Source organism: Carassius auratus, unplaced genomic scaffold, assembly GCF_003368295.1.
Source record: "Carassius auratus strain Wakin unplaced genomic scaffold, ASM336829v1 scaf_tig00021355, whole genome shotgun sequence".
Classification (NCBI taxonomy): domain Eukaryota; kingdom Metazoa; phylum Chordata; class Actinopteri; order Cypriniformes; family Cyprinidae; genus Carassius; species Carassius auratus.
This window is the reverse complement of record NW_020525103.1, coordinates 1-12,340: the sequence shown is the minus strand read 5'-3', so window position 1 is coordinate 12,340 and position 12,340 is coordinate 1. Positions and strand designations below refer to the sequence as shown.

General features: G+C 38.2%; 2 protein-coding genes and 1 pseudogene across 2 annotated transcripts; 1 reads left to right on the top strand and 2 right to left on the bottom strand.

Annotated features, from left to right (window-relative positions):
• Positions 1-306: 306 nt before the first annotated feature.
• LOC113076888 (eukaryotic translation initiation factor 4E-binding protein 3-like) lies at positions 307-4,277 on the top strand. The gene is made up of 3 exons (XM_026249499.1): positions 307-607; positions 2,940-3,113; positions 3,725-4,277. The coding sequence occupies exons 1-3, from the start codon at positions 475-477 to the stop codon at positions 3,754-3,756; spliced, it is 339 nt and encodes a 112-aa protein (XP_026105284.1). The 5' UTR covers positions 307-474; the 3' UTR covers positions 3,757-4,277.
• A 754-nt stretch (positions 4,278-5,031) lies between these two features.
• On the bottom strand, positions 5,032-9,023 carry LOC113076887 (heterogeneous nuclear ribonucleoprotein A/B-like; annotated as a pseudogene).
• Positions 9,024-9,544: 521 nt separating this feature from the next.
• LOC113076890 (nucleoside diphosphate kinase homolog 5-like) lies at positions 9,545-12,082 on the bottom strand. Its single transcript, XM_026249502.1, is given in 6 exon segments — positions 9,545-9,748; positions 10,500-10,618; positions 10,700-10,800; positions 11,164-11,293; positions 11,296-11,368; positions 11,788-12,082. Coding segments are annotated over 6 exon segments (654 nt in total). The 5' UTR covers positions 11,932-12,082; the 3' UTR covers positions 9,545-9,661.
• Between the last annotated feature and the right edge of the window lie 258 nt (positions 12,083-12,340).

The window sequence follows — 12,340 nt, the reverse complement described above, 5'->3', positions numbered from 1 at the left end:
TTACAAAAAAAAAGATTGATTTTTATCTAATAGATTTTTAATGTCATAATTACTATTATAACTAACGAACTATTTGTTTATTTATTTATATTTGTAGAAACTTGACTTCCATATTTATATATACATATATTTGTCGAAGTGCCGTGGAAATTCAAATCCTTGGCAGAAGTTTTGTAAAAAACAAAACAAATCAACTTCCCCGAGAGATCTGGCAACCCTGCATGTTACAGCGCCTGTTTTTGTTGTTGCTCAAGTGTCGTTTATCACATGATGCGAGTCACGTAGTCTGAGCTGCTGTTAAATACCCCTCACCCCAGCAGACAGACAGATCACGAGACCAGCGCTGTCTGCAACACGCTCGAAATAACTTTGAAGTTTTTATGTTGTTGAAACTTTGAGCTAAGTTTCATCCTAACCAAACACTTCATATAGACGAGTGTTCAGAGCCCTTACACACAGCGCGTTTCAGCCACGATGTCCGCCGACACACAGCAGAGCAAGAGCTGCCCCATTCCCACGCGTGTCCTGCACCTCAAAGACTGGTCCCAGCTCCCAGACTGCTACAGCCAGACCCCTGGAGGAACCCTCTTCTCCACCACACCAGGGGGTAAGACTGTGCTTCATGCCTGTACAGTTACTGTAGGTTGGTGGACATGGATTTAGAGGAATAGAAAAGATTCTCCTTTGCTCTCTGCTCTCTCAGCATGGTCTGTTTGTTGGTTTTAGGTGAGTTTTGTGCACTGCTCAGTTGATCAGTTTGTGAGACCAACTTAAACCAGCTAAGACCATGTTTTCCTGCCAAGACCAACAAACCATATTGGTCTAGTTTAGGCTGGGTTTTACTTCAGTAGTGTGCAAAACATTTTTGGAGAGACATGTTGCAATCCCCTTCTTAACACATAAAAAAAAACCACAAAGACACTTTTTTCATTTTTTTCCCCTTAAGCATTTTTTTTTTTGTCCTTTAAATCTTTTATATTTTTGCATGAGAATGATTGCGAATTATTATTATTATTATTATTATTATTATTATTATTTATTTATTTTTTTTTTTTAAGCAATGAATCTCCTTTCTAACTGATTGAAGTAATGGTGTTCCAACTCACCACTCACCATGTGTTGAACTGAACAATCTCAACTATTTTAAGTGATATGAAATTCTGTTGCAATCCTTTTTAACCATGCTATATTGATTGACTTGCAAAAAGACACTGTATTTTATTTATTATGCATGCATGCATTAAGTTAGAGGATGGGCATGTATTTGAACAAAGTACATTAAAACTAAAACCTATGTTCATTTTATTGGATTGTAATGATCTGAGATATAGTGTGCATTTCTGTTGCTACACAAACGTTTGTTTTGAACAACAAGTTAATCATTTTTGGCAGGCTGTCTGCAGCAAGATAGCCCAACTGCCATACTTGTTATGAAACAATGTCTGGTTATCTGATTTGCAACTTGCATGTCCCATATGATACTAGGCATTGAGTTAATCTTATCTTGCGAAAAACAAATGCTTGACCCCTTTTTTTTAATGGGCAGGACCCTCCACCCCACATGTTTCTCAATCTCCTTTGTCCCTCACTAGAATATCTTTCGCATGTGGCTGTAACTGTAGCACATGCAGAGGAGGAGGGGGCAATTCTTAGAAACACCCCTCCTCCTCCACAGCTGCTGTGGATTTCAGGAATAACAGAACTCTATGTGCTTGGGGAAATGGGTTCATTGGAGCCACTGTATCATGGATGTTTCCCTCAGGGTGGAAGCAAAATAACAGATCAGAGGCATCTGCATTCATATATATATATATATATGTATATATGTATATGTGTGTATGTATGTATGTGTATATATAACAAATTTGTAAAAGTTGTGCTTACAGCATGAACATGTCACAATATTTACATTACACACTACTCCCAACAATTAAAATGATTGAAAACAACAACAATGACCCAATAACTTTTTTTATTATTATTGGGGTGAAAAAATTCATACATCACTAAGGAAGTTTTTTTGTACTGTTTCTTTAAATAACAAATAAATTAACACAATGTCACAATTTGCCAAAATTGCACACTTGTGCTATATTTAATTGTCCTGTGATTTAAAAACTTCTACTATCTTGAATTCTAAGAAGCTGAAGAGCAATCAGGGAACAAAACATGCTCCAGCTGAACAAAGTCCCACTGAAACTGTTGGGTTGGTCTCTCTGCATTCCTCCGAGCAGAGCAGCTCACAGTTGAGACCACTGTTCGTCCAGCCCCTGTCACCAGCTCCGTCCACACCCTGCCCCTCCCCCCGTCTCTCAGCCCTCTCGTCCAGAACACACTGAACTAAATGGCAAAAGATTGCATAACATGTTTATCATCCACTGGTAGGACTGTTGGGTACAGTATAGCTTCAGATACAATTGAACACGTGCTAGCAATCAGAACAAACCTAACCGGGGCTACTTAAGCTCCACAGGTTTGTTCACAACATGTTCATCTGTTACATCGTGGTTCCCTCATGCCTCGGCTCTACTTGCTCACGTGCAGATGTGCTCATATTTCCTAGAACTAAAATGGGAGGTGCTGAGTCCTGCAATTCAGTTCACCCTGTTTTGCATTGTGGGAGCTTGAGTGCTTCTTTTCACATGTGACATGTCAAACGTTTCAGTCTTTGTTTGCAATCTGATAGTGCTGATGTGTTGAGTGGCACATCAAGTTCCTTGCTATCTCTCTTTTTTTTGTCTTGTTAAATAGATTAAAATTGCTGTTCAAGAAATCCTCTTCAGTCACATTTTATTGTCTGTGTTTGAGTGCTTTAAACATGGCTGGAATCCTAAGTTGTTGTTTTTCTTGCACGTTGTACCCTGCAGCCTTTAATGTAAATGTTTTTCTAGCTGTCTGATTGGTGGCTGTAATATACGTTCTATCCCTCCTCCATGCAGGAACTCGGATCATTTATGACAGAAAGTTCCTCCTGGACTGCAGGAACTCTCCCATTGCCCGGACCCCACCCTGTTGTTTGCCCCAGATTCCTGGAGTGACCGTTCCGTCACACCATCCAGTGTCCAAACTGCAGGAACTCAAAGAGGAGTTGGAGGAGGAGAAGGATCTGGCAGGTAAAACTGATGTCTGTTCCAGAAATAAATAACAGAAAACCTGTTCTTCAATGAAATTTCCAGGAAACTTAAAGCCCTCTGATTTCTCTCGAAAATAATTATTTAGGAAAATCCTGTCTGGACTATGTTTGGTCTTGCAATTACATATTTTATTTTAAAAACAACAACAACAAAAATTAATGAGCAGATGTAATCAGGATATAATCTCACAATTGTAAGGATAAATCAGAATTGTGATGTATAATCTCAGAATTAAAATAGAGATATAAAGTCAGAATTCCAAGACGAACTCAAAATTGCTAGGCAAAAAGTTTGAGCTGCAAGAAAAAAGTTGCAATTACATTAAAAATAAATAATAAATAAAAACAAGATGCAATTTGGTGTTCATTTCTCTGAATTCTGAGTTTATGAGATAAATTAGCTATTTCAAGGAAAAAGTTATAACTGTGATATAAGTCAAACAGTTGCCAGATTGAAACTCTGAATTCAGAGAAAGTCTAAATTGCAAGAATATTGAGAGTGTCACAATTGTTTTTTGTTGTGAGAACAGGCTTCCATAGAATATCTCAAAGAAACACTCTAATCAACCTCTTTTTTTTGTTTTCTTTTAGCTGAAGACAACCAGTTTGAAATGGACATTTGAGTCTTTCATCTACCTCCTGTGGAGAATTCTCTATTAAATCTGTCGGGATGTTGCTGCTCACCCCACGATCAGCAGACATTACATATTCACCAGATTATAGGGCTTTTTAATGAGCTAAACACCCAAAGGGTGTCTTATTCTTTTGTTTAGAAGTATTTGTTAGGTGTTTACCAGAAGAAGAAAACACAATTCTTTGACAAGTGGCAGTGTTTTAAATTTCTTTATTGTACATATGGTACTTTTTTATTTTTATTATTTTATGAAAATGCAGCATTGTGTGGGAGCCGGGAAAAACCATGGCACAATTTCTAATTTCTTGTTTAATGGTAAAGATGGACTGTATGCCAAATGACTGTCTGTTGCATAAATTTGGTGTTTCACTTAAAAAAGCACATCAGAACATAAATGTACACCATTGTGTGCCCTCAGGGTTATCCTGGTGTTTCATTTGCCTGGATTTCCTCAGGTTTTATTATTTTGAATGAAATAAAATAAAAAAAAATGAGAAAAAAATAAAGTCATTTAATCTGTTAAAGAGTTTATTGGGAAAATATCAGGAAACCTTTCTGAAAACCACTGTGCTACTTGCTTTTGTGGAAAATGCAATACAGCATTTAATGAAATATACAAGTCTTTGTCACCTTAAAACAGTTACATGCATTCTTAAAATTGTACTACTTACAAAAAAAAAAAAACACAACTTTAACAGTAGTGTGTGCCCTATATACAGAATCTATAGGTTATCTACAGGCTGGTTAGCATGGCCTCTGCTTGTAGATGCTGTAACTACACACGGTCATGCCACTTAAAACTCACTCCAAATCCACTACATAGATCACCTCATGGGAAAAACACTTATGAAAATGTAAAAAGTCTGCCGTTGCTTTAAATAGAACTGTAGGTTTTAACAAAAGCAGAAGTGAAAGATGCAGATGTGCTGTCTCTTTATATAACAAGTTAAGTTTGGAACAAGATGCTTTATCCATGCATGTCCATCAAAGCTGTGTTCCAAAAAAAATTATTACCATCAGCTTTAGATACAAACGGGCCTAACCAGTGACCTCTTCTTTTATACTTCCAGCTGCCTCTATAAAACAATCCTGACTGTACGAGCTTAACTTCACAACAACCCAGTTTTCACTGTCAGTTTGTACAATAATGTTAAATCTTTCCAGCACTTTTTAGATAGTCATTCTAAATTCTTTAAATGCAAACTAGGGTTTGTTGGATCAGGAAGATAACTATGAAAATTGAAAGCAAAAGACTTAGACAATAGACATCTTAAAAATCAAGTTTATTTCTTGACATTTGTCCAAGACACTGGAGGAATGTGTATCCAGTGTTTCGAGAAAGAATCTTGTTACAGTTACCTGTGTATGTCTTGAGGTATAGTTGAATCACTATTAAAGCCACTCTTAAATATCTAACAAGACGGGAGGAAATCTCCCTAAAAGCAGTAGAGGGAAAAAAAATTTAAGAAAAAATAAAAATAGGGTAGTCACAAAGACTGGCCACTAACAGATTTCAATGGACAAGCTTACAATCGGAAGGAAATCCCTTTTTATCTCTTCTTGAAGCCATGCAACTTTGCAAAACAGAGCACAGGTGACACAGGGGAAAAAAATAATCTAGAAGCACTAAAGAAAAATTAACAACCTGCTTATTTTGAAAGCATTTTGAGAGCTCTGAGCCTAGATGTGGTAGACACAACCATGATGTAAAATACAACCACACAATAACATTAGATTCAAAAAGGGTACCAAAAAGTACAGTAAAAAAAATAACACTTCCATCTCTGGAAATGTAAAAAGGACACAACGAAAAAAAAAAAATTATAAAACAAATGTGAGAAGTGACATTTGTGCCCCCCAATTCCTTATGTTTTCTGTACAAAATGAAGCAGAAGTCCAGATTCCGCCAACTTCCAAAAGTAAAAGACCCCAATGTTCACTGTGACCAGACCGCTGGCTCCTGCTCGGTAGCTTTACGACCTTCAAACAGAGAAAAGACTGAGTTTTAGCTGCATGAATCCATGTAAACCGTTAACATGTGAAAAAAAATGAGGTGAAGAGATGGGGGGGGGGGGGGGGGGCCTGTCATGATCTACTGCTACAACCCTACTGGACCACCAAAACCCACCCCCAATTGGATCGCTCTATCTGCCTTCTAGTTGGGCTGGGTAAATGGAGATGACTTCGTTATGGAGCAACACAACCAAATTAACCTTACCATGAGTGGTGGGAAAAATATAATTAAAATGCATACCTGCACTACACATGATCAGTATGGCTTGTAGCTACCCTGGTGAGCCCCACGTCTTGGAGTTTTTCCATAGCTTGTATTGCCCTGGTCTAGGGGGGTAAGAAAAGAGCAGAGAAAGGAACTTGAGTCCCTTGCATTCACAAGAACCTGACGGGGGCAGGGAGGAAACCCCAAGGACAATCAGTGCTTACTGTAGTCATATCCGCCGCCGTAGCCATAGTATCCACCCGAGTAATCATAGTTGCCGTAGCCTCCGTATCCACCATAACCTTGTTGGCCGCCGTAGCCATAACCTTGGTTACCGTAGCCTTGATTCCAGTAGTTATTGTAGCCCTGATTCCAGTTCTGACCCTGGCCTATAAAACGAAACCAAACCATTTTTAAACATCATGGCACAGTAATGTGCTGATATCTGTAAGAAACTAGTAAAACCACAAAGCGATTGGTCTCTACTCAAGCGTTGTGGGACATTAGAACGGATTTAGATTAATCAGATCTGAGATCAGCCAAAGCTTTTAAGACAGATTACATCTGAAGACTTATGCGCAAGAGGAATTACATTAAAATACCTGCATGAGAGCAAGAATAAATTCCAACAAGACCATGCATTACAAATTTCATTTTCACAAAAAATCAGAAATTCAGATTCATCAGTTTGTTTAAACCAGCCTCTGTCATAAACATGATCTGCTGCAGAGCTACTTATAGCAGAATTGAACTTGTTCCAAAACCGCAGTAACTTCAGTTACTGAACTGAATCAACACTGGACTGACTTGGCTCAATGAACTGCATTTATATTAGTCATATTTGAAGTTCCCATTCTTCCTGTTTATTACTATTATGTGCTTTTGAAACAATTTGCATTGTATGAAGCTCTTTATAAATAAGTGACGTGCCTCAGTTGTTCTTCAAATGCATATCTCTGTACATGTGCGTGCAGTCATCTATGTAAACTCTGCACAGACTAATGCAGCCTACAGTTTGAGAGGCTGGTGAGACAGTCCAACTGGAGTGAACTTGAAGGGGTACTGACCTCCACGCCCCCTTCCTCTTCCTCCGAAACGACCTCCATACTGCTGCTGCTGGTACACTTCTTTTGGCTGTGCAATCTTAATCTCACACTGGGGAAAAAGAAGAAAAAAATTAAATGAGTGATTGATATCATAATGGCAGAATGTGTGTCACATCTATCAGTGATTTCAAGCTAAACTTCACACTGGGAACACTCACAAGGCCTTCTTTTCCAGTCGTGTCCTTGGTTCCACTGACGTTGTGATATTTCTTTTCTACAACTTTCTTGACAGACTCTTCTTCCTTGAAGGTAATGAAGACAAACCCTCTCCTCTTATTTGTCTTTGGATCCATTGGAAGTTCAATAGTCTCAATCTGCAGTGGCAAAAATGATCATGTTAACAAATGTGTACAAAAATAAAATAAAAAATAAAACCTCCAAAACGGCAAACACATCTGTTAATAAAAAAGTCAGAAAAAAAAAACTATGCACAGAAAATGTGCAAAGATCAATCTAGAAACTTGACATGGCCAACATACAGTAATTACATTACAATTACTCTAATTAGCATTTTTTCCAGGATTTGTTAAACTTGCTTAATCTCTAAAGGAGTGCTTCATTACCTCGCCAAAGGGACCAAAATACTCTCGGATCCTCTCTTCTGTAGTTTCAGGGTTCAGGCCACCGACAAAGATCTTCTTAACGGGTTCTTTCTTCATGGCCATTGCCTTCTTGGGGTCGATCTGTCGTCCATCAAGTCTGTGCTCTTTTTGTGCTAAAACCTGTGCAAAGAGAAACAACGATTTAGCTTACCATCAAAGAAATCACAAGACTTTGGGGTTTTACCGAAGCACGAAAGCTTACCTTGTCTACACTGGCTGGCTCTTTAAAAAGAATAAACCCAAATCCCCTTGATCGCCCAGTGTTGGGGTCCATTTTGATGGTGCAGTCTGTCACCTCTCCAAATTTAGAGAAGTAATCTTTAAGATCCTTTTTACTAGTGTCCCAGCTGAGCCCTCCAACAAACATTTTCCTGAGGAAACGAAGCAGAAGATCGAGAGTGAGACCAGGAGGGGGCGTGGTAGCACACATCTAATAAATGTCCACTATTCTTGCATTTAAAACCCTCTATTTCTACAAATAAATAGAAATAACTACAACACACCACAAATATATTAATTAAGCAAACAAAAATACAAAAACGTTCGCTTTAGGAAACAATTAAGAGTGCATTTTAAAGCCCCTCTCCGTGTTCAATTCACCGTCGCACGCCCATCCCCCTTCAAAAGACACATGGCGCCAACAAAGACGGGAAGGAACAAAGGATTTTAAGTCCCAACATTTTGCACAATTATTCCTTTAACCTACCCCGCATCTTCCTCTCCTTTGCTGGCATCAATTTGCCCCCGTCCGATGAGCCATTCTGCGGGTCTTCCTCGTCCCCGGCCGTGTCGTCTGCACCGGTGTCTCCCGGTGCCGCGGCCTGCGCTTCCCCGGTGCCCTCCTCGTACTGCCCGGCTCCGTTCAGATCGTCCTCGTGGCCGTTCTCTGAGGTTTCCATATACTGCTGCTCGGCGTCTGACATGGTGGTAGTTTAATGTGAAAACCTAAAACTGCAGCGAAAGTGAAATGGTTACGAAAGGAAGCCTTATGTAATGCATCTGAACCACCATTTTGAACAGCGGCGCTTGCATTCTCATACGCAACAAGAACATAAACATTTCGTATTCCTACATCATAAATACACACCGTTACGGAGCTATAATTTAATATAAGCGTTAACGCAACTAATACGTACACGTAGGCTAACAAATTCATAATTTACACGTAAATACTTTACCGTAAAAGCAGCAAGTGAAAACTCTTCGTGGAATGCTTTCCGCGGTGTGGGCCCTTCCTTGTTGCGCCGACAAGCGGTCGGTTTTATATTACTGGATGGAAGCTAAAGGAAGTTTAGTAAGGGCTCATTTGATTGGCTGGCTTTGAACGCCTATCATTCTAATAGCCAATCAAACGTGCCGCTTTCACGTCATAGAAACCCTCCCCCAAACGCGCTTCTTCTGAACCTTCGTGTCGAGTAGGGGGAAGAAGTGTTTTTGTTCTTGTTCATGTTGTTTACCACTTTTAAATTAAGGGAGAAAGGTTTTTAAAGAGAAGCGAGCTATAAAGCAGATAATGCAAGAAACAGGCGCTTGAATTTGGATTTTTTTGTCTGTTTAGTGAAAATAATAATAGGAAGGAGGTTACAGCTGCTTTAGCAATAGGTCTTTTATTTTCATTATTAGATCAGATAATCTTCACTTTCAAACTTATAGTGAATTAAATATTTATCACCAGCAGAAGGGTATTTTTTTTTAATCTTACAATTTTATTTGATGCGGAATAATGCTAAATGTTTCTACTGTTACAAGTAATCAGTGACAGGATACTGTAAATTAGAAAATGTATCTTACAATTTAAATTAACCATGACAATTCAGAACTTACACATTAAGACAGCACAATAAAAAGGGCTAGACAAAATTGCCAAACTTTATTTTATAAAACAGTTCAAATGAGACGTCCAAAAAGGAGCAATACAGTAACTTATTGCTGGTCGATTCTTCTTGCTTGAGGAAAGAAAAAAATAAATCACACTGCTGCCTCCTCTACTACTGTTCCATCAGATATCTTGGGCTTATTGGGGTTATTCTTCATCAACCAGTCTGCAAGCCATGTCTGTAAAGAAAAATAACAGTGCAGAAATATTATATCGATATACAAGAGTCAACATTTGAAGTGGATCAAAACCTTTCATCAAGTTGTCCTAAAACCTAAATGCATTATTTTGATTAACTTTTTTGATCCACCTCAAATGTTGACTACTGTTTTATGAAATCCAGAAAAAAAGATTAATCTGGATCAGAACTGTCCAAGTCTTTTATTTGAAGAAAGTGAACAGCACAATAAAACAATATAAATATCCCTTTCCATAATCAGCTTTTTTTTAAACAATCAACCCCTCACCTGACCAACAGCAAATAAATACAAACAAATATACATGGAATAAGTGATGCAAATAGTTGAAACTTCTTTTGACTGGTTCATCTCTGTTGATTGTGTCAGTCATTGTAATTAATTTTCAGCGATAAATGTAAATGTAAAGCATTTACTAAACTGGAAGTTTTTGTAGTAAACAGTTGTAGAGATTTATTATATTTTGTGCATGAAATCAACCCATCTGCTAGGATCAGTATTATCCTGATTTTTTTGGGGATCAAAGGCATCCCATTCCCACTTAAAAGTTTTAAACAACATTGTGAAGGTTTGGATTAAGATCAATTGTCCTTTTTTCTGTGTCAAAAAAACAGGAAACCAGTTGAACAATTTTATAGAAATACTTCCAAAATTACAATTCTGTCATTATGTATTTGCCCTCAATTAATTTCAAATCTATCTGAATGACTTTTAAATCAAAAGAGACTCTTACAAAAGGGTCCAGTGGCTTTTTCTTGCTCAGCTCTGTCAGTCCGGTGAGAAGTGTTGGGTTGACGTACCGGCTCAGGTAATCTTTGGCAGCATCTCCCATAGGAATAGGTTCAATCACAGCTGAAACAGATGACAAAGACCAAAAGTACGCTTTCATATCCTGTTCACTGAACTCATCTGGACAAGGTTGGATTGACTCACAGTTGGGAAACATGAACCTGATCTCCCTCTCCGCAGCAGAGAAGGATTCACTGCCATGCACAGCGTTTCTCAGGTCACACGTGCCAAATCTCGCTCTCAGACTGAGGGTGGCATTCACATTGAGGATGTGTGCCCAGAGGTGTATTTCCCAGAAAGAAGAAATATGACTGTTAGCCTACATATATTACAGCATGCATAATAAATATAGCTTTGTTGTAATGACAAATGAACTATGTGATTGATTTAGGCATTGGTTTTGGTGAACACTGGTTTTGTAAATTATTATCCCGAAGTCCATAAAATCCAACAAAAGCATCTCATTTATTTTGCCAGGGATTTAAAAGGCACAGTTATTGGTGCACTGTGATAGTTCTCCCTACAATACATGAACAAAATTACTTTAAGTCCATTTTATCATTAAACCACCTGCATAGACAGAAGATTCTTTCAGTGCCACTCATTACCAGTCAGGATGTGTCTCTCTAGCTTTTATGCTGCTGACTGGTCCCATTATGGCTTTCCAGGTGGCAATAGCCTGGTGTCGGGCAAGTGCTAGAGCAACAACCGGTCCAGAGCTCATGAAGGCAGTCAATGGGGAAAATGCAGCTTCCCATAATGCTCAGCGTAGAAATCACTGCATTGCTCTGGACTTAGCTGAAGTCTTCTTTTCTGGTAAATGGAAAAATCAAAATAAGAACGATGCGAATCTAATTCTTAAACTAAAGCACTGGCTACACAATATTACTATTAGCTGATAAGGTTATATTTATTTAATAAACAGACGCCTTTATCCAAGCGAGTTACACATGAGGAATACATGCGATTAGTACCGGCAAGAAGGAAGGAAATAAGATACCGTGATAGGCATAGTTTTTTTGCCGTTTTAATACATTTCATCAGCCTAATTTTAAACAATGTAATGGCATGACACTACACGACTGTCTTGTGCTTACAAAATGACCAGAATAAGGATTGTCAATTCAGCACGTGAATATTTCACATTATGCATAGTGCAAAAATTTGTATTGTACAAAAAAAATAAAAAACACATGCCACGTGTGACATGGTCCGATCAATACGTAACTTACCTGAAGAATTGTAAAGCCAGATTGAAGAATAAGATCCTCAATTTCATCAGTTTTGTGGATGGCATCAGGTTTGATTAAAGCCAGGGTTCTCTCCACGAAGATACGAGGAGCAGGCATCTGTTTTTGAGGACTGTCGCACTCCATTTCAAACAGCTAAGTTATTGTTAACGCTATTTTTCAGTTTTTAAGGTGCTGGACTTTAACAATTACAATTAAAGTTGCTTGAACAGCCAAGGCAACATTTCCCAAATTATAAAGTGCAAAACGTTTACAACAATGGAAGGACAATTAACGTTTTCTTTACAACAGTAAAATAGCTCATTTAATTCAAGGCGTCTGTTTCATGTCTCGTCCTCACCGTTGATTCTGGTTTGTTGACCTTGTTGCTAGGCAACAGTCAAATAAATTAAATCCACAGTCGCGCCATCTAGCGGCTATTCAATCCTATTTCAATGATTCGCATAGTTGCGTTTCTTTTGTACTTTAAAGGCAGGAAATTGTAAAAAGTAAACACAAGTCAACTGTAACTTTTTTAAAAGACTTTATTTAGACA

Excerpts from the sequence above, each read along its gene's own strand:
- LOC113076888 (XM_026249499.1), top strand. The coding sequence starts at position 475 with ATGTCCGCCGACACACAGCAGAGCAAGAGCTGCCCCATTCCCACGCGT. Across the intron at positions 608-2,939 it reads CTTCTCCACCACACCAGGGG|GAACTCGGATCATTTATGAC; the intron begins GTAAGACTGTGC and ends TCCTCCATGCAG. Across the intron at positions 3,114-3,724 it reads GGAGGAGAAGGATCTGGCAG|CTGAAGACAACCAGTTTGAA; the intron begins GTAAAACTGATG and ends GTTTTCTTTTAG.